The sequence below is a fragment of the Sordaria macrospora genome, chromosome 3, assembly GCF_033870435.1.
Source record: "Sordaria macrospora chromosome 3, complete sequence".
NCBI classification, from domain to species: domain Eukaryota; kingdom Fungi; phylum Ascomycota; class Sordariomycetes; order Sordariales; family Sordariaceae; genus Sordaria; species Sordaria macrospora.
Genome location: NC_089373.1, coordinates 2567128 through 2587093, shown reverse-complemented (window position 1 = coordinate 2587093; position 19966 = coordinate 2567128). Strand labels below are relative to the sequence as shown.

General features: G+C 53.1%; 7 protein-coding genes across 7 annotated transcripts; 4 read left to right on the top strand and 3 right to left on the bottom strand.

Annotated features, from left to right (window-relative positions):
- Positions 1 to 173: 173 nt before the first annotated feature.
- Positions 174 to 2739, top strand: SMAC4_03026 (uncharacterized protein; the record flags this gene model as incomplete). Its single annotated transcript, XM_003349390.2, has 2 exons — positions 174 to 2520; positions 2573 to 2739. The coding sequence occupies exons 1-2, from the start codon at positions 483 to 485 to the stop codon at positions 2737 to 2739; spliced, it is 2205 nt and encodes a 734-aa protein (XP_003349438.1). The 5' UTR covers positions 174 to 482.
- Positions 2740 to 5825: 3086 nt separating this feature from the next.
- SMAC4_03025 (uncharacterized protein) lies at positions 5826 to 8051 on the top strand (the record flags this gene model as incomplete). The annotated part of the gene is made up of 2 exons (XM_003349389.2): positions 5826 to 7701; positions 7763 to 8051. The coding sequence occupies 2 exons, from the start codon at positions 5826 to 5828 to the stop codon at positions 7828 to 7830; spliced, it is 1944 nt and encodes a 647-aa protein (XP_003349437.1). The 3' UTR covers positions 7831 to 8051.
- A 185-nt stretch (positions 8052 to 8236) lies between these two features.
- On the bottom strand, positions 8237 to 9319 carry SMAC4_03024 (uncharacterized protein; the record flags this gene model as incomplete). Its single annotated transcript, XM_066089878.1, has 1 exon — positions 8237 to 9319. One exon carries the CDS (start codon positions 9317 to 9319, stop codon positions 8237 to 8239), a length of 1083 nt encoding a protein of 360 aa, XP_065946494.1.
- A 470-nt stretch (positions 9320 to 9789) lies between these two features.
- Positions 9790 to 10978, top strand: SMAC4_12814 (uncharacterized protein). Its single transcript, XM_024655381.2, has 6 exons — positions 9790 to 9874; positions 10045 to 10097; positions 10210 to 10263; positions 10553 to 10646; positions 10706 to 10762; positions 10820 to 10978. The coding sequence occupies exons 1-6, from the start codon at positions 9866 to 9868 to the stop codon at positions 10826 to 10828; spliced, it is 276 nt and encodes a 91-aa protein (XP_024511276.1). The 5' UTR covers positions 9790 to 9865; the 3' UTR covers positions 10829 to 10978.
- Positions 10979 to 11063: 85 nt separating this feature from the next.
- SMAC4_03022 (uncharacterized protein) lies at positions 11064 to 13919 on the top strand. The gene is made up of 4 exons (XM_066089877.1): positions 11064 to 11539; positions 11597 to 12278; positions 12337 to 12474; positions 12532 to 13919. The coding sequence occupies exons 1-4, from the start codon at positions 11330 to 11332 to the stop codon at positions 13821 to 13823; spliced, it is 2322 nt and encodes a 773-aa protein (XP_065946493.1). The 5' UTR covers positions 11064 to 11329; the 3' UTR covers positions 13824 to 13919.
- A 1265-nt stretch (positions 13920 to 15184) lies between these two features.
- Positions 15185 to 16204, bottom strand: SMAC4_03021 (uncharacterized protein). Its single transcript, XM_003349386.3, has one exon. It carries the CDS (start codon positions 16092 to 16094, stop codon positions 15591 to 15593), a length of 504 nt encoding a protein of 167 aa, XP_003349434.2. The 5' UTR covers positions 16095 to 16204; the 3' UTR covers positions 15185 to 15590.
- Positions 16205 to 17462: 1258 nt separating this feature from the next.
- Positions 17463 to 19567, bottom strand: SMAC4_03020 (uncharacterized protein). Its single transcript, XM_003349385.2, has 5 exons — positions 18958 to 19567; positions 18707 to 18895; positions 18121 to 18645; positions 17901 to 18040; positions 17463 to 17835 (listed from the first exon to the last, which is right to left on the bottom strand). Exons 1-5 carry the CDS (start codon positions 19081 to 19083, stop codon positions 17802 to 17804), a joined length of 1014 nt encoding a protein of 337 aa, XP_003349433.1. The 5' UTR covers positions 19084 to 19567; the 3' UTR covers positions 17463 to 17801.
- Between the last annotated feature and the right edge of the window lie 399 nt (positions 19568 to 19966).

Genomic DNA, 19966 nt, shown 5'->3' with positions numbered 1-19966 from the left:
CTGGAATAGTCACGTCCGTCAAGCACTCAAGGTCGTCACGCGTATTTTATTTGCTGTAGAGTTCAGGTACGTTTACTCATTTCCGTTTCCAAGCTCAAGTGTTTCCGGGAGTTTTGCGGTGCAAACTGGACCCTCTGTGTTTTGGCACTCTGTGTTGGTTTGTTGGAGCAAAAGTTGTCCCACCAGGCTCCGCTCCACTCTCCGACACCGAAACAGCGACACCCGCTTTCACCAAAACCAGTCCACTCTCGGCCGGCCCCTCGTCTCCCTCCCCCACGAACTGATCCCTGACCTGACATACCTACAGTAGTGGCAGTCTCCGACTCAATTCGAGCATCCCGTCTACATCCTCCCCCGAGCTCAACAACACCAAACTTCGCGACAATCGTCTCCCAGCCGCAACCCAACCCCGCGGCCATATTTCGACTCGGAAACAAAAACAGACCCGCCCCTCATCGTCCCACCCCACAGTCCATTCCTCGATGCCGCAAACCCTGAGCACGAGAGAGGCCAACCTCTTTCGTACCGTCATCCGCCACTATGAGGAGAAGCAGTACAAGCGCGGCTTGAAGGCCGCCGAGCAGATTCTCAAGAAGAACCCCCGCCATGGTGACACCATGTCCATGAAGGCCTTGATCATGAACTCGCAGGGCAAGACCGAGGAGGCCTTTGCCCTTGCCAAGGAGGCTCTCACCATCGACATGAAGTCCCACATCTGCTGGCACGTCTACGGCATCCTCTACCGCCAGCACAAGAACTTTGACGAGGCCATCAAGGCCTACAAGTTCGCCCTCAAGCTCGAGCCCGAGTCCCAACAGATCCAGCGCGACCTCGCCGTCCTCCAGGTCCAGATCCGCGACTACCAGGGCTACGTCCAGAGCAGGTTCGCCATGCTCAAGGCCAAGCCCCATCTCCGCCAGAACTGGACCGCCCTTGCGATCGCCTACCAGCTCGAAGGCAGCCTCGAACAGGCCGAGAACATCCTCACCACCTACGAAAAGTCCATGACCAACGTTCCCCTCAAGACCGACCAGGAGCACTCCGAGGCTCTCCTCTACAAGAACACCATTATTGCCGAGCGCGGCGACATTCAGCGGGCGCTCGAGCACCTCGATTCCGACTGCAAGAACTGCCTGGACAGGTTGGCCGTTATGGAGATGCGGGCGCGCTATTTGAGTCAGCTCAACAGGAAAGAGGAGGCGGCGAAGGCGTGGCGGGCACTGCTGGACAGGAACCCCGAGCACCCCGAGTACTACGAGGGTCTGATCGAGGCTTTGGAGATTGATGAGAAGGACGAGGCTGGCCTCAAGGCCATCTACGACGAGTATGCTGCCAAGTACCCTCGCTCGGATGCCGCCAAGAGGTTGCCTCTCAACTTCCTCACTGGCGATAGCTTCAAGGCTGCTGCCAAGAGCTATCTGACCAACATGTTGGATAGGGGTGTGCCTTCGGTGTTCGCCAACCTGAAGCACCTCTACTCTGATGTTGCCAAGAAGGAGGCCGTCCTCGCCCTTGCCGAGGAGTATCTGAAGGAGCACAAGGGGTCTGAGCAAGCGAACGGCGACAGCTCCAAGGGTGTCGGTGCTGCTCTCTACTTCCTGGCGCAACATTACAACTACCACCTCAGCCGCGACCTTGCCAAGGCCATGGAGTACGTTGAGCAGGCTATCGAGCTCGATCCCAAGAACGTCGACTTCCACATGACCAAGGCTAGGATATTCAAGCACCAGGGCGATACCGCCAAGGCCTCCGAGGCAATGGAGAATGCCCGTAAGCTCGATACCAAGGATCGTTACATCAACTCCAAGGCCGCTAAGTACCAGCTACGGAACAACGAGAACGAGAAGGCTCTCGAGACCATGGGTCTTTTCACCAGGGCTGAGACCGTTGGCGGACCCCTCGCTGACTTGACCGACATGCAGTGCATGTGGTTCTTGACTGAGGACGGTGAGGCCTGGCAACGGCGTGGCAACACCGGCTTGGCGCTCAAGCGTTTCACCACCATCCACAACATTTTTGACATCTGGCAAGAGGACCAGTTCGATTTCCATAGCTTCTCCCTCCGCAAGGGTCAGATCCGTGCCTATGTTGACATGATCCGCTGGGAGGACAGCATCCGCGAGCACCCCTTCTACTTCCGCGCTGCTCTTGACGCTGTCAAGCTGTACCTCGACATGTTTGAGAAGCAGCAGGCTGCTGCCAATGCCACCAGCGGCACTGGTGAGGCTACCAACGGAGATGATGCCGCCGAGAAGAAGAAGGCTGCCAAGAAGGCCCGCAAGGAGGCTCAGAAGGCCGAGCGCGAGGCGGCTGAGAAGGCTGCCAAGCAGGATCCCAATAAGGCGACGGCCAAGAAGGACGAGGAACCTAAGAAGAAGGACGACGACCCCAACGGCCTCAAGCTCGCTGCCACAACGGATCCTTTGGGCGAGGCCATGAAGTTCCTCAACAACATCTTGCAGTTCAGCCCCAAGAACATTGAGGGCCAAATTGCTGGATTCGATGTTTACCTCCGCAGGAGTAAGTTTTGACACAGCCCTTGTATCTGATTCGTTACTAATAAATCGTACAGAGAAGTACCTTCTTGCGCTGCGCTGCTTGAACGCGGCCCAGGCGCTCAACGCCGAGCATCCCCGTGTTAAGGAGCAGTTTGCTGAGCTTCAGAAGGCGGTTGAGTCTCTTGACGATGCTCAGTCGGCCAAGGTCAAGGAAGTGCTCAAGGCCAAGTTCAGCTCTTAGAGGAAGCAAGACCGGGCTGTTATGGGCATATTGGCGGAGTCGGACCTCAGCAAGGAACCGGAAGCCCGACCAGCCGAACCCATATTAACGCCATTGCAATACATGAGCGATGCGCTTTCGCACCTCGCTTTCGCACCTCGAGATTTGATAAAGTCAGCTGTCAGCTGTCAGCCAGCATAAAAGCCCAACGAACGAGCCGCAGAGTTGAAGCTTGGGGGAGTAGAACTAGGTTATCAGAGGTTCTGAGGTATCTATCTCTATTCACTACTTTATATGTGGCGGAAGATGGAACGAGGTAGATAGACGGGTGTAAGTGGATGGGCTGATACAGCTAGCGGGGAGATGCCTGCCTGGGTTGACCGTTTGACTTGAAAGGGTCAGGATTTCACTACTAGCAAGGAGGGTCATCCGGCCGGGACAAAGAAAGAAAGGTATTCCAAAAGTTTAGGTTGATTTGCATACTTTAGTTGCCTATAGGAAGAAGGGAATGTGTAGACGGGGTGATGGCGAGGGAGCATTGGACTTCTTTTTGAACGCCGGAGTTTTGATCATCATCGACTTTTCTTTCTGTGCATATACATACACAGGCCGCATTATCTATCCCGCGATGTTCTCTCAAGCTCTTGAGGCTTGATGTGGTTCGTAGGTTTGAGGTTCTTCACCATCTGTCGCCCGATGTTGTGCGGGCGCGCATGGCCAAATCTATCACAACGGCAAAAAAAAAAAAAAAAAAAAAAAAAAAAGACCAGACATCTCTAGTAACACGGTGTTAGTCTCCGAGATATCCGGCGTATCCGGTGCCGAGTATACTGTCGTTTAGCGGTTGGGCGGTGCCGGGTCTCCGGTCTTTGCTACGGATAGACCCAACCGTGGTGCGGGAGTTCATCTCATCCAGACGGGAAGCGTTCACTGTCAGCACACACAGCATGGCACAGCATGGCACAGTGCCACTCACCTGCCGGCCGCCCCGCCATGCTCCGGCAGTGACTGACTACCTTGCCTAGCGCGTGCAGTGAGATTCGGTGCAAGTGCGGGCATGCTTCCTGGTGCAGTTGATGGATGCACGATGTTTTAGGTGCGGCGATGCAGAAGCAGCCTTGGAAAATATGATACATCTGCACCGTTAAGGGGATATGGGCCTTGATACGGGCGTAAGCTCCATACAGCCATCATACAGTCGGGTCCGATACTCGTTTGTTTGTTGGCTCGAGACCTCTGGTCGACTTTCCCAGGCGTTTATATACCTCAAGCCAACAAACAAACCAGCATTAAATTGTACATGTACTCCCAGCTCGAGATAAGGGCACATCAGTCTGATAGTCTGATGACCTTTCTTCCGACTTTCAAACCAAAGTCACAGGCTCCCGCCAAAACAAACTTCTATACTTCCACCCACCTTTCTCAGTGCCCCCTCTCCTCACAACAAACTCCTCCGCATGATACCTATTCCTCCCCACCACATCCGCCTCAAGCCCCCCATCATACAACGGATGCCCCACGAGCGCCTCTTCCCCATACATCCTTCTCGCCAACAAACACTCCTCAACAAGCTGTCACTCCTTCACCGGAAGTCCTTCCTGACCGATCTTTCTTGATTCAAAGACGGCCGGACAATATACCCTGTCCTTGCCCCCTCTGCGAGCAGGACCCTGTCCCCTTCCGTTGCATACGCATGTCTGACCCCAACCCTTCCGTCATCCGTGGCGAAGACTCCCCAGGCAAGAGCTTGCAAGACGAACGGATCGAACGATGACTCCACCAGATCCGGCCTCCCTGCCGTTGTTGCCGTCTTTGTTGTTGCAAGTCTCTTGAATATCTGCTTGCATGAAGAAGGGGAACAGCTTGTCTTCCTTGGGATTGTAGGTGCTATCGAGGAGTTGTAGGCTATCCCGGAGGAGCAAAGCCACCTCCGCCACGGAGAGACGGGAGTAGAGGGCGATGCCTGTGAGGAGGGTGTGGAGGTTGGACAGAGGTGTGATAAGGCTCAGACCTTTCGTTGTTATGCGGGCCACGATACAACCTGGCAGAGTGATATTGTTGCTGTCTACTCCATCTTGCGCTTGACTGGTAGCGCTTTTGATGACGCGGTAAACACATCGAGGAGTTGAACATGAAGATGGCGGACATTACCTACCTCTATGCCAGCAGAGAACTTGGGTGAGCCATCCACATGCTTGTGGAGTGCAAAAGGGGGTATTTCTCCATAGTCCTTCTTGGAGTCAATCGCCCAACTCGGAAGCGTTGAGTCTCTGAAAAAAGACCGTTGTCCTCTTACACGACACAGAGATGGACTTCTTGTCCGGTTGGAGTAGATATGCTTGGGCCAAACCCGGCGGCCCCACAAGTGCCAGCTGCAGTGGGGCTTTGCTAAGTCCAGAAAGAACATGATTGGTTTGCTGGTTCAATGAAATGGAATGCCACGGGCCAGTGCACTCACTTGCTGCAGTGCTCTGTTCACGGCGTCTCCAAACTCGTAGGATTCCATTCAATGCATCCCTCTCTGTCCAAGTGCTGACTTTGACTTTGGACAGCTGTTCATCTTTTTCCTGGACAAAACACCAAAACACCAAGCTGTTTCACGCACAACAGAGGTTCCAATTGACGCCAGTGACCTGCCCCATTCCAAACAAACTGCCCTCTTGTCACATCACTGAACCTTTACCTTCTCAATCCATCATTCTTATCCCAGGGGAAACCGTCAAGGTTGTCATTCCATTCCACTTGTCCGCCGCCCTCGTTGCTCCCTCCCCGCTTCCATCCCCGTACCATTAGGCCCACTACAACCCACTGATCGCAATATCCTGGTACCTTGAGTCGGCCGTTGTCACCAATTACATATACGCAGAAGGATCCCCTCCGATACCCTCCCACGTCTCCTGAACGAGCTCCCGAACATTCTCCCGACTCTCGGGGTTGCGGTGACATAGCTATCATACACCCGGAACACCTACCACACGTGCGTGTCCGAATCGTTCCTCCCTCCCGTCCCCAGCCGCCATCATCACTTACGGGCAGGCTAACCGGAACCTAAAGACTATCATTATCAGCTTCGTGAACTCTACACTTGCCCTATCGCTGGACCGACGATGCAGCTCAAGAACCACGCGCCCTCCGGGGTGCTATTAGCTTCGCTGCTTGTAGCACCTCAAATCGCATCCGCTTTCTACCTTCCCGGTGTTGCGCCGACGACTTATAAGCCAGGCGAGCAGGTGCCCCTCTACGTGAACTCGATACGACCGGTTGCCGCCCCCGATGCGCTCCTACACTCGGTCGTTTCCTATGACTACTACCAACCCCATTTCCAGTTCTGCCAGCCCGAGGGAGGGCCGAAAAGCGTGGGCGAGAGCTTGGGAAGCATCCTGTTCGGAGACAGGATAAAGACGTCGCCCTTTGAGCTGAAGATGAAGCAGAACGAGACCTGCAAGATGCTGTGTCCGACCACATACAAGCAAGGGGTTGCCTTTTACGTAAACGACAAGATCAGGCAGGGTATGAGCCTGAACTGGCTCGTGGACGGACTTCCGGCAGGGCAGAGGATCAAGGACGAGTTGACGGGCACCGAGTTCTATAACCCGGGCTTCCTGATGGGCCAGGTTGACGCAGACGACAAGGTCATCTTCAACAACCATTACGATATCCTTATCGAGTACCACGAGGTCAGCGGAAACCCAGATCAGCTTCGCGTTGTTGGCGTTCTGGTACAGCCGGAGTCCAAGAAGTACACCAAGGATATTCCCAAGGAGAGCACCGATGTTTGTCTGTCCAACTTTGAACCGCTCCAGCTCAAGGAGGACGGCGAGACGAAGGTGCAGTTCACCTACAGTGTCTACTGGATTCCTTCCCAGACCGCTTGGGCTACTCGCTGGGACAAGTATCTCCACGTGTTTGACCCCAAGATTCACTGGTTCTCACTCATCAACTCGGCCGTCATCGTCGTGTTCCTCACCCTGACTGTCATGTCCGTCTTGGTTCGTGCCCTGCGAAAGGATATTGCCCGCTACAACAGGCTCGACCAGATCAACTTGGATGATCTCTCTGGAACTTCCGCTCTGGAGGACGGCGTTCAGGAGGATTCCGGCTGGAAGCTCGTGCACGGCGACGTGTTCCGCACACCCTCGTACCCTATGCTACTCTCCGTCTTCCTCGGTAACGGTGCCCAGATCTTCGTCATGACCGGCTTCACCATTGCCTTTGCTCTTCTGGGCTTCCTCTCCCCGTCCAACCGTGGCTCTCTCGGCACCATCATCCTCTTCCTCTACACCATTCTCGGCTTCGTGGGCGGCTACACCTCTGCGCGCATCTACAAGTCCATGGGCGGCGAGAAGTGGAAGATGAACATCATCCTCACCCCCGTCCTGGTGCCCGGCATCGTCTTCGGCACCTTCTTCCTCCTGAACCTCTTCCTGTGGGCTAAGGAGTCTTCGGGCGCCGTTCCCTTCACCACCATGCTCGTTATCATCCTGATCTGGTTCATCATCTCGGTCCCGCTCTCCGTCACCGGCTCCTGGCTCGGCTTCCGCGCCGCCGCCATCGAGCCGCCTGTCCGCACCAACCAGATCCCGCGCCAGATCCCGCCCGTGACCACGTACCTGAAGCCGGTCCCGAGCATGCTCCTGGTCGGTATCCTGCCCTTTGGCGCCATCTTTGTCGAGCTCTACTTCATCATGAGCTCCATCTGGTTCAGCAAGATCTACTACATGTTCGGCTTCCTGTTCCTGTGCTACGGCCTCATGATCCTCACTTGCGCAACCGTCACCATCCTGATGGTCTACTTCCTGCTCTGCGCTGAGAACTACAACTGGCAGTGGCGCGCTTTCTTGGCGGCTGGCGCGAGCGCCGGATATATCTTTTTGAACGCCATCATTTACTGGGCCAGCAAGCTCTCGCTCACGAGTTTTACCGGTAGCATATTGTATATCGGATATAGTGCGCTGATCTCCTTCCTCTTCTTTATCCTTACTGGTAAGTTGACCTCCATCTTCCCTGGGCATCATGGAATTACCTGCTAACTGAAACGCCACAGGCTCGATCGGTTTCTTCTCCAGCTGGTGGTTCGTACGCAAGATCTACTCTTCCATCAAGATCGATTGATCGAACGCTGAGGAGGATAGAACGGTATGAACAGGAGGATGAGTGATATTTATTCTTAAATGTGGGGCAAGAAAGACAAGGCAAAGATGAAGAAGCCTTGCTGTACAACATATGGGTAGAGTCGGACTGCTACCCCTGATCTGGCTTAGAGAAAACAAAGACAACTGGAGGTAAATGGGCGTGAGGATGGATGGTATCTTCTATTTTTGTGTATCGTCATATTTAGCCTTTTATTTAACCTTGGAAAGATCAATAGCTGCTCGTGAGAGCCATATCCTTTGGTCTCTTCTAGTTTCGCCTTCACATACCACCTGCAACGCCGATCATGGGTATCAAAGCCACACATTCTTTTCCCCCCTTTTGTTGTCCCACGCACTGTGTCACCAACAGCCCAGCCCGGCCCACTCTAATCCTCATCGTCGTCGTCATCATCATCCATCCCATCCAAGAAAGTAAACTGGCTCCTTCCCCCACCACCAGCACTTGGCGCCGCAGCCGGAGCACCTCCCGCCCCGCCAGCCGGCCCCGAAATACTCCCACTCCTCTCCGCCTCCTCTCTCCTGATCCGCTCCCTCTCCCTCGCCATCCGTTCCCTCTCCTCCCGCATCTTTCTTTCCTCCTCCTCCCTTTCCCGTATCGCCCTCTCCTCCGCCTCCTTCCTAGCCTCTTCTTCTTCCTTCTTGCGTCTCTCTTCCTCCTCCGGATCATAACCCCTGGGGTCTACGGCCCGCGAAATCAGCGACTGGTAGGCCGCCATGCTGCCCATGCGCACCTTGTCCTCCGTCGGCCAAGGGTGGAATTGGTAGCCTGTTAACAGATTGATGTGTGGCTTGAAGTCGTCGGGGAGGGCGGTTTGGTTGGCTGAGGGAGCGGGTGGGGGTTGGGAGAAGGGGGCTGTTGTTGTGGTGGTGACAGGGCCGGAGGCAGCGGGTGTGGGGGCCGCGCTGGCGGCTGGGGTGCCTGCTGCTGTTGCGCCGCCGGGCATGGGTGTTGGCGCTGCCGAGTCGAGTTCCATTGGTTGTCCTCCTCCTCCTCCGCCTGGTCCTCCGCCTGGTCCTCCGCCTGGTCCTCCTGCTTGTTGTTGTTGGGATTCGCTGCCATCGACGATCAGGTGCGCGGGTGGAAGCGTGGTGCGACTTATGCGCTTGGCGTAGTTGAGCAGCTCATGCGTGGTGAACTTGTACTTGGGTCCGGTGGCAGGGTAGTTTGTCGCCGGCGTGGTTTTGACTTCTTTGCGCATGTTCCAGAGCCCGCCGATGATGTCCTTGGTTTGCTGGTCGAGTGAGGCCGTCTCTTGGCGCAGCTGGAGGATGCGCGCGTGGTTGTTTTGGTGTCGCTCGAGCTCTTTGAGACCCGCGGCCAGCTCGCGGTCGGCGGCCACGAGGTCTTCGGCCAGCTTCTCCGAGGGGTTGTATTTAGCAATTGAGTCGATAAAGGTCGCGAGGGCCTTTTCTACCCGCTCGAAGCGGGTGTCAAGGTATTTGTCCATCTTTCTTTGGGGTGGATTTGGAGAGTACGTAGATCGTTTTGCGCTGTGGGTAGGAGGTCGCGTGTCGTGTGTTTTCGATGGCGGTTTCGGGTCTAGGGACGGCAGTGAAAGTACGCGAGCAGATACGAGCCGGAATTTTGCAAGTAAGTCAGACGCGATCAGGTCAATGCTGTTGGTACTGAGTTGAGAAATCAGTGAAGACTCGTCTCGAGCCTGAAAGTTGACAATGATGGATGAATGGTGGGGCGTTTCAGTGCTACGACGACACGCCGTTGAGGTGCGCGCCAGTGACGGGACCAGGATGCAACTCTAAAAGAGGATCCACTCTTCCCGTCGGCCCAGGCTTCAGGTTACCGGCCGGCAAAAGCTCCCAGACTCACTGCGAATCATCAAGCTTCTGATTGGTGCCTGAGGCCGCAAAGTGATCCCGGCTTCGTCCGGCAAAGAATCTCGCGCATCGCGGTCCATCCAAAACCAGTTCCTAGTTCGAGATCTTGTCGCAGCCATTGAAGCACCAGCTCGCTCGTTCTCGACGCCATAGCCAAGATGTTCGCCGTACGTGCCCACGCCGCTCCCCAGATGCCCGATTTTCCATATCGAATTACACAGCGTCACATTTCCATGATGTGACAAGCGACGATGCCGAGTTTTGCCGAAAACAGACACGATGCCCGTATGACGACAGAATAACATGGAGCTAACCTCGATACTTCGCGAATCCATAGACTTCCGCTCTCCGTTCTTCGTACCCTGCGTACAAGAGCCCCTACGGCCCTAAGTAAGCGACGACCAAGACCACGATTCGCCCGCAAACCGACAAGCCTACTGGCAACGATTTGGACATGGCGGGAAAACAGCTCAGGGACAAGCTGCTGATGCGTTGGAATTAGGTACCAGTACCAGCCTCACTTCGCTGGCATCACTGCCAAGCAGGTCTACAGACTGTAGGTTACCTATTCCGCCGATTATCTTGGGTTCGGGTTGGGTAGGAGCTATGGGAGCTATGGGGAGCTTGGAGGAAACTTTGGAAGGAGAAAGGGCCGTTTCTCCAAGGTCCGAGCAGTATGGGCGGACGAGAGCTAGGGACGGGGGAATGGTGCAACAGTTCTGACAGTTCTGTTGCGTCGAAGGAGAGACCGCCCAATCTGCCTTTGGAGGAGCGGCCAGATTCTATCGGAGAGGATGCGGCGTGGACAAGAACCGTGACCAAAAGCTAACTGCCCGTTGCTACAGCCTCCCCACCTCCGCTGCTTTCGGTGGTGTCGCCCTCTTTGCCGTTATCTTCTACGCTTCCGGCATTCCCCGTGTCAAGAGCGACCTCCTCCAGGTATGAAGAAGCCACTGTCTTGGAGAATTGTCGGTATCAGATCACTAACGGCCACTCAGCACATCCCCTACTTCGGCCAGAAGTACTTCGTCAGCCACATCCCTGCCTCTGACAACGTGAGTTTCATGACTTTTCGGCTGCGCATTATTAAGAGTCTATCTAACATATTATAGCCGTTCTAAATTATCTCTTTGATACCAACGGAGGGCATGGTGGGGTTGTTTGGCGCTGGGGATGGAATGTTGTCTGGTTGGACAGGCGCCTGCCGTATGATACGGCTTGTATGAAATACAGCATTTTATAGACAACTACACATCAAGCCATCGTTTTCCTCCTAGTCAGCAGTACGTGGATGATCACAGGTTTTGAGAAGACGGGTTCTCAGCTTGACCATATTCTAGAAGGTCTTTAGGTCATGACGAGATGGGATGGATGATGCGCACAGACCCTTTCGGCTTCCAGGAGTGGGGCCGTCATTAACAGCTCCTTGCCAAGACGCATCGTCAACACCATTGAGATGTCCCTCGTCACTAACACCTCTACATCAACCATCAAATTGCACTGGTGAAGATCATTGGTCAGGCATTCCGACTTCTACGTTGTGTTTTCACCTGTCAAATCCTTTCTTCCACAAGGGTATGACGTCCACTCGTTTCTCACCTTGATCCTCAACTTCCTTCACGATGGATGCTTTACGTGTCCTCCTGGAGACATCCACGTTCAACGAGGTGGTGAGAGGTCTGGCTATCTCCATCCTTCTAGCCAAACTCGTTCCAAGCGGCGCAAAATCACAGGACTCTACCTTTATCACAGCCAGCGGCTTCCTGCTTCTTTACTTTTTCGCTCGCTCTTGGCTGGCTCTCGTGAACCACTATGCCCCTGAGCCCTACCTGGTGAGAAAGCCCTTAACTATTCTGTCACCCATGCTCAGTCACTAACACAGACATCAGGACGAAGTCTTCCACATCCCACAAGCCCAAACCTACTGTGAAGGCCGCTACCAAGAATGGGACGACAAAATCACCACTCCCCCGGGCCTGTACCTCCTCTCCGTAGGCTGGCACAAACTCATGCGTCTGGCCGAGTGCACTCCTTCCTCTCTGCGCTCCAACAACCTCTCAGCCACCCTCCTTACAGCCCTTCTTGCTCTATCCTGCCGGCGTAGAATTGAGGCCCACACTACGATTGGAAAAGAGAAGAACGATGTTTCGTTCTACGCTTACCATACCGCCATCAACATCGCTCTGTTCCCCGTCATCTTCTTTTTCTCGGGGCTCTATTACACTGATGTTGCGTCTACGCTGGTGGTGCTGGTGGCGTATCGGAATCACTTGAATCGCGTGGCTTCTCATTCCGAGTCTGAGAAGCCCGGGGTTTTCAATGGGCTCTGGACTGTTGTCTTGGCCGTTGCAGCGCTGTTTATGAGGCAAACGAATGTTTTCTGGGTGGTGGTGTACATGGGCAGTTTGGAGGCTGCGCATGTGGTCAGGGGATTGAGGCCCAAGCCGGTTCCTGAAAAGGAAACTCCGAGTATTTTCCTTTCGAAGCCAGGAGAGTTCTTCGCTTTTTGGCTGAGGAGATATGCGGTGGGTGATGTACATGATCCACCGGTTGATATGGCCTGGCCTGATGGTATGTTTCCCTACATTACCTCTTCCTGAAAGTGAAGGATGCTGATGTATCTTTACAGATTGGGCCTTGAGTCTTTTGAGTATCGGAATCGCTGCTTTTTGCAACCCTCTTAGGGTGTTGAAGCAGGTGTGGCCTCATATTACCACCATGGGGCTCTTTGCTGGGTTCGTGGCTTGGAATGGTGGTGTTGTACTTGGTTAGTCTCTCCTCTTCCTCCTAACTTGTGAACGATGAGATCCTAACTATCAAACAGGAGACAAATCCAACCACATCGCTACTATCCATCTCGCCCAGATGCTCTACATCTGGCCTTTCCTTGCCTTCTTCTCCGCTCCTCTTCTCATTTCCCCCGTTCTTTCTACTGTCGCGAACTTCATCTCTCGCGCCAAACGTACCACACCCTCAAACTCCACCACCGACAACCCAGGCCTCTCTTCTCTTAGGTCTACAAAACCATCAATGAAACCCGCAAAATCCTCCACGACCAAACCACCTGAAACCACGACCCCCGCTCCCTCCTTTTCCGCCGCCAAACCCTCAGGACCCGGCTCCCCCCTCCTGAATATCCTCTACTTCCTCCTCTCCCCCAAACTCTACTACCCGTTCTACCTCCTCGCCACCGTTCTCCTCTCCGCAGCCATCGTCAAATACAACACCATAATTCATCCCTTCACCCTCGCCGACAACCGGCACTATATGTTCTATGTCTTTCGATACACCATCCTCCGCTCCTCTTTGGTCCGTCTCGCCCTCGTGTTCGCCTACACTTTGACCAGGTGGCTGGTCTGGAGGCGGCTTGAGGGGAACAACCCCACGGCCGCGCGAGACTTTGTTGGCGAAATGCGGTTGCAAAATGTCGACAATAAGATGAGGTGGAGGGATGAGTTTTCGGCTTCGCCTTTTGCTACTGACGAGCTTTCGCTTGCGAGGCGGAGGTTCACCAACCGTGCCTTGGATGAGAGCAGCAGCCCGAAAACGGCCGCGAAGAAGGAACAAAAAAAGGACAACGACAGCCAAGAGGAAGAAGAATTCCTCATCGGCACTTTTACAACCCTCAGCTCTTCCTCCTCGCAACCTAGTCCCGCCACTTCTTCTCCACGCACTTCCACCGTTCTCCTGTGGCTTTTGACCACCGCTCTGTCGCTGGTTACTGCGCCGCTGGTTGAGCCGAGGTACTTTATCTTGCCGTGGGTGTTCTATCGGTTGTTGGTGCCTGCTATGCCGGTGCCTTCTTCTGTTCTCTCTTTCGGTTCATCTACTGCCTCGTCGTCTTCTTCTTCCACCCCTACTAATAGCGGCAACGGCAGCGATGACGGTAATGAGAAGGATACTACTGCATCCTCTGTAGCGCAACAGAACGGTACCGACAAGGGTCTCCTCTGGAATATCCTCCACAGAACCGACTTAACCCTAGCCCTGGAGACAGTCTGGTTCCTAGCCATCAACCTCGGAACCATGTACATGTTTTTGTTTAAGCCGTTTTACTGGAAGACGCCCGGTGGGGAGATGTTGGATGGGGGGAGGGTACAAAGGTTTATGTGGTGATTTCCTTTTTCTTCACTCCGTTTTTTGATGTTCATTCTACCTACTTGTATGTATGCAATACTATACAATGGATGCTCACGATGTATCTACCTACCCTCATCGATTAGGTCTTTCTTGATGAAGTAGGTCACAGATGATGCGCAACGTGTGTTTGATGTATACCCCGAAAAAGAATTTGTTTGTCGATGGTTTCTGCCACCAAGCTTAAAATTTTTAATCCAGCACACCTCCATGCTTTGGTTTATCGTTGGTTCCTATCAACAAGCTCAGCAGCCCATCCTCCTTTAATTCATCGTTGACTCCTACCAACAAGCATAACAAGTTTATTCTAACGTCAATCACGGTTGGACACCGCGCCGGAAGCTTATTTCAACATTATCATCATCAAGCCCAATTCATCCCTTGCCGCCGCCACTGTATGCGCCGTACCGGATCCCACTAACTGCTAGCGGTAAGATGTTGGATGGCGAGAGGTTGCAGACAGAGGTTTATGTGGTGATCACCACCTACATCTACTTCACCTGATCCTACTTTATCTTCTTGGTATACAAACAAGACTATGTGCTTATGGTGTACCCATCTATCTATCTATCTGGCTTCAGTAAATAACCTGCATCACAATGAAATGCAATGACAGATAAAGTGCAACAAACATGCAATCAATGCAGCTAGCTAGCTGTTGTTATTTCGAAGATGGAAAAAGATGGCCAAGGAAAAAAGAAAAAGAAAAAAAAAAACCAAGAAAAAAAAGGAAGAAAAAATAGGTGTGGCCCGTATCGGATTCGAACCGATATCTTCCTCTGAGACGCGTACGCAGACGTGAAATCATTCCACACCAGGTATGTTATCCATTACACCAACGCGCCACGGAAAAGGTGATCAGTAAACGGTGCTTTTATACCTCAGCCGAGTGAACGTTGGGATGACAGAAGTGTGGCGGGCAGGAGGCAGGAGACAAGAAGGAAGGAGCGGCAGGAACGGGAGGCGGCACGCCGCTTTTGGGCCATGGTCTTTCTGCTATCCTTCCATTCCATATCATTGCATCCCATACACAGTATCATTGTCGGTGTCTTTTCTCTCTCTCTCTCTTTCTCTCTCTTTCTCTCTCTTTCTCTTTCTCTCTCTCACCCACTCTCATCCCAATTCTCAATTCCTCTTGCTGCGCTTAGATGGGTACACATCTATGTGTTGTTCACTCGTGTCTCCTAGATCTCCCGCAATCAACGTGATGTCTGAGCAAACGCCCTCTGTAAAATGATTCCGGTGAGACTAGATCCTGCTTTACGGTCAAGACAACTTTTCCCCTGCATAAATGATCATTATCCAATTCATTTATACACTACAGACAGAAAGCATTTTTATAGCTGATAGTGTAGTATAGTGCAATGTAAACTGATCGCCGTCACTGTAATGTGATATTTGTAGCGTCCTCCGTTCCTAAGTATCATAATTTTTTCCTTTCCCTAATCACCTAACGCCAACTTTAAATATCTGATCAAAACAATAAACCTTTGACGCCCCCTTTTGACAACATTCTGTTGATACGTCCTGACCACCCTGCAGTGTGCTGTTTCGACGAGGTCTATCCCATATGTCCATGCTGTATCCGTGTCGCTATGTGTTTGTGTGTGTACATATTGTCGTATCTTGTCGTTGCTTTTTTTCCCTGTCGCAAAAAATGTTCTGATATGGCGCTATCCAAGAAAGGCAATGGAGGCTTTTCCTGGCGCGGGCTAGACGTCATCATCCTCATCCTTTCTCTTCTCCTTAAAGACTCAATCGATCCAAACTCAACCTATCCCCACTCTTAATCCTCCTTACTACCCCCAATTTGAAGAACTTCTCCTCGCCTGTTGCTGTCCTCCCGCCAATATATAGTTTTTCTGCACCGGACACTTCGCGGAAGCCCTCGCTGCTGCTGTCGCTTCCTCTCCTCCTACTGTTGTGATGGTGGTGCCGATGATGTCGGCTGCCTTCTGGAATGGGAATGCCCGAGTGATGGGAGCGCGGTGATAGAGGAAGTTGCCCCATGACACCACCTTCAGACGATGATGCTTGATTGCTCGTGGATGTAGTGATTGTGCGCGGCGTCGCTACAGTGCCAGGGGAGTTCGTGGAGTTCGCTTGGGCAGTCGCGCCGCCTGGCGCTGTCGCTGTGGCATTCTTGTTGGGCTGTTGACCATTGTAGAGCGAAGAAGGTGGTTGTTGGCGGAAGGCGGCGAAGAAGGTAGACAGGAAAAAGGGACGTTGGGACGGCATGGTGGATGGCATTCCAATTCGGGACCAGAGCGGCGCTGGTACGACTCCTGAATGTTGTGTCTAAACGGCTGGATATGAGGGTTTGGAGGTGAGGGATATGTTGTGTCCCAAGAATATGGCGGTTGGGGTTTGTGTGGGACGGGAACCCAGAAATGTTTGTGGGAAGCGAGGCGGCTGCTATCGGAAACGATTGCTGGACGGGCGAACCAGAGGCCCCGAGATGCGGCGGGATGTGTTGGTCTGCCAGAAAACGGCGTCGAGTTGTCGATGCAGGATGTCCTGCACGTTGCAAGCCCTTTCGGGTTCTTGGACCTTGCTCGTATATCCTTCTCTTGACCTGCCCTTTTACGCAATTCTTGACGTCGGTCGTAGTGTCCGAGCCCTTGTCCTTGGAGCCCAGGTTGCGCCGTGCGGTGGGCTTGGCTTAGATGGAACGATCCCCGCAAAGTTGCCCTTTTGAGCGGCTTGGGAATTGGAGTTAGGGCGATAAAAATTTTGGGTTGTCGCTTTCGTGGTTGTAATGGTGGTCGAGGAACTTGGAAATATCGATGATGATGATGATGATGGCTGCAGTGGGTGGTGGACAGCAAGGTTCTCGCGATGCTAGCCTCTTATGTATTTAAGGGCGACTAGCGAATTTCGGTTCGATGGATGATGTTCAATCGCTTGACGCGCTGGTGTCAAAGGGCTGATTCGCTGTGATTGAATCTCGAACGGCGCAAGGGGTGAATTAGATATTAAAGTGTAGAAAGCTGAGTATCGCAGGCAAACGGAGCGCAGAGCTGAGAAGGAGTTTGAGGTATGACGAAGGCCGGGTTGAGAACCGAAAGCGACAACCCTCTAAGGGCAGGAGGAGTAAATGCACGAATGATGGTCGAGAGCGATCGCAAAGGATCGGAACTTTGAATGGGCGACGGACGGAAGGATCTTTTTCTTTTGGCGGCAAGACAAGCGACAACAAGCGAATGGCTCCTGCCGTCCAAAGCCGGCCGACCGACTTTCTGACTGTCTCAACCTCTTTCCTGCCCGCTCTCGTGGTTGAATGTGATGTTCCTCGGCTGGATGCCCTCGAGTGTAAGTGTTAGCGTTTACCCCTATTCCTCTCCATTCATCGACGTTACACTAACAGGTATACGACTGCTGTTCAGATGCTATCCAACAGGGTTCGCAACTGACAGTAAGAGGGAAATCCCGGAATGGACTCAGTAATTATGGGCCGCTGATTGGTCAGATTGCTGCATGACCAGAAATAGCGATGGTCATTGGTTGCGCTTGACCCGCAACGGTCCATCTGCATCCTGGGATTTATGCGGGGGAATCTGAAATCCTGGAGTTGAATACGCGGACACATCATTTTGTTTCCTTTGCAACAACTCAACATCGAGATCGACAATGCCCAGACAGCCCAGTTGAGCGTCACGTACAATTGCGGTACAGCTGACCGGTACTTGACATACAATGGCCCAAAATATTCCTGTTCTGGAAGCAACATCCTTTGGGACCAACAACATTCGGCAACATGGTGATGCCTTCACTTTGCTTGATTGCGGCTACTTGACTATCGACAGTCCAATCACCTCGGAGTCGGACACAATATTCCAAAATGGTCATCAGATACAACAATTCCAAACAGTACAACCGCTTGTGCTCGCCCATACCAAGCCTTTTTGCTAGACCTTACTTACACGAACCATGTACGATCTGGCGGTTGGTTCAGACTTAAGAGGCCAAGGCACTTCTTTCGGCGGCGGTGCTACATCAAAGATGGCTTTGGTCAGCTACCATGACTCTCTCTGTCACAGACCAAGGGAAACTTACATGGGAATCACGTAACCGTGGCGTGGGTTGGCCGGGAGCTTGTAGCTCTGCGTCCTGGACCATTGACCGCCGGCAATGTTGTATGTCTCGAACGGCATATATCCAGATCCCTTGGTGTAGTTGTCGATCCAGAGATGCCACTGTTTCAAATAATAACACGTCAGCACGGCCAACGGAATATTCAACATGTCAACAGACAGGTATAGCTGCGGACACGCACCTTGTTGCGGTCCTTGTTGTCCCTGAAGATCAACGGTCCCTCGCCAGCTGGCAACGAGCCCTGTCCAATGTTCTCCGAGACCTTCTGCCATCCTCCCGACAGTCCATTGTACGCCACGTTCTGCTGGATCAGCTCGTTCGGTCCGTTCTTGCTGATCATATAGAACTGTCCGTTGTCGCCGGCAATGATGGTGTTATCCATGCCGTACCCAGTAATGTACTGTTCAGGGTTGGTGAAGGTCACAAAGTCATTGGTATAGCAGCGGAGGATCTTCCACCCGGCCGTGATGCCGTTGGCGGTAGAGACGACGTTTGAGGTCCAGTACACCATAAAGGCATTACGGGCGGGATCCCAGATGGCGTCAGGAGCCCAGGTCATGCCCGCATTGTCGGGAGACACCTTGGCGAGACGGGGGCCAGACCAGTTGCGGAGGTTGGTGGACTCCCAGACGACGATGGACTTGGAGCCCTTGGTTGTCATGTCGGTGTTGGACCAGCCTCCTGGAAGACCGTTGACTTTGAGGTCCTAGTGGAGTGCAGCAGAGAGTCAGTGGTTGTTGTTTCGTTCAGGCTGGGGAGAGACATACGGTGGCGATGATCCAGAACTTGCTCCTATCCGGCGCAACGATCAGTGAAGGGTCACGAATACCCTTGGTACCGATGTTGCTGGTCAGATAAGGCTGACCGTTCTTGAGTGTCGTCCATTGGTTGGGGTCATTGTTGTTGCTGACAGCCATATAGACCTGTTCGCCGTTGGAGAGGCCTTCGCCCGTGAACTGGGCGGTCGTCAGTTTGCATTCCCTAGGTCACGGAGCACTGCAGAGCAAGGCTGACTCACATAAACATAGGCGTAGTCCGTGAAGCTGTTTTGCCTGGCGGAAATCTCGCTGGCTGGCTCCGAAACTGGGGCAGCCCAGATGGGCGACAGCAGGAAGGCCCAAGAGAAGTATGAGGAGGCTCTCATCGTGAGTGTTTGGTGTTAGCCGAGTCCAGTTTGATTGAGAACTAGCTGATTCCTTGACACCAGACACCGATCATCACCGCCATCTTTATATCAACGAGTTCCGGCGACCTCTCCCACAAAACCTCATTCATCACGTCGAAGCAACAACTGCCGAACTTTGGGTTGTTGATCATGAGGTAAACATCACAACCGTGTGCACTGGTTCAAACCTACGCGCACGAATGACAACCAGGGGTTGTTTGAGGCTTCTCGCGATGCCTTGCTTCCTCCCTGTTCCAGGTGCCAAGGACAGCCACTCCCTCGGAGGGTCTACCAAGAAATTGCCTATTTGGGACACGAGACGTTACCATACTACCTTGCTAAAGGAGTATTTCCCCGGATTTCCCGTTGAACTCTCCTCACATGCTCGAAGCAGGTTAATGGTGGAAGATTTCTTAACTTTTGACCTATTCTCAAGGATAGTGATTCGCGCGCTTCCGCTCTTCGGAGCTTTTGTTTGACGCAGTCGAGGATTTAAAGTTTCTGGTACCGCGCCCTTCAACTACCGGTAAGGTTTGAAACACCTGCCAAGAAAAGCTTACCCGCTCCTCAATCGGTAACGGATCTCAACAGGGATATCGGGCCAGCTTCACGCGGTGTAGGTCTAGACCCCGGTGCATTGCTTTCAAAAGAGTCAAAAACCTGCGGTCGCTAGCTCCAAGAACCATGGCCAAAAGCATTAACGATGCCTCGGGCAGCAATGTCCTCCACACATGTGATGGTACGGAGGCCGAGGGTACCACAGGCAGGGTTGGAATGAACATATGAGGATACTATTATCGAGTGATGAAGGACGACCCTTCTTCAGAGAGTCTATCGACGGAGACTGTTGTTCCATCAATTG

What these genes read in the sequence shown, in the direction of transcription:
- SMAC4_12814 (XM_024655381.2), top strand. An exon ending in AAGAGCCCCTACGGCCCTAA is followed by an intron (nt 10,098 to 10,209) that starts GTAAGCGACGAC and finishes CGTTGGAATTAG; the next exon opens with GTACCAGTACCAGCCTCACT. An exon ending in GCCAAGCAGGTCTACAGACT is followed by an intron (nt 10,264 to 10,552) that starts GTAGGTTACCTA and finishes CCGTTGCTACAG; the next exon opens with CCTCCCCACCTCCGCTGCTT.
- SMAC4_03021 (XM_003349386.3), bottom strand. Translation starts at nt 16,094, where the DNA reads ATGCCATCCACCATGCCGTCCCAACGTCCCTTTTTCCTGTCTACCTTC.
- SMAC4_03020 (XM_003349385.2), bottom strand. Translation starts at nt 19,083, where the DNA reads ATGAGAGCCTCCTCATACTTCTCTTGGGCCTTCCTGCTGTCGCCCATC. An exon ending in ACAACAAGGACCGCAACAAG is followed by an intron (nt 18,041 to 18,120) that starts GTGCGTGTCCGC and finishes TATTTGAAACAG; the next exon opens with TGGCATCTCTGGATCGACAA. An exon ending in CACGGTTACGTGATTCCCAT is followed by an intron (nt 17,836 to 17,900) that starts GTAAGTTTCCCT and finishes TCTTTGATGTAG; the next exon opens with CACCGCCGCCGAAAGAAGTG.
- SMAC4_03022 (XM_066089877.1), top strand. Translation starts at nt 11,330, where the DNA reads ATGGATGCTTTACGTGTCCTCCTGGAGACATCCACGTTCAACGAGGTG. An exon ending in TGATATGGCCTGGCCTGATG is followed by an intron (nt 12,279 to 12,336) that starts GTATGTTTCCCT and finishes GTATCTTTACAG; the next exon opens with ATTGGGCCTTGAGTCTTTTG. An exon ending in GAATGGTGGTGTTGTACTTG is followed by an intron (nt 12,475 to 12,531) that starts GTTAGTCTCTCC and finishes ACTATCAAACAG; the next exon opens with GAGACAAATCCAACCACATC.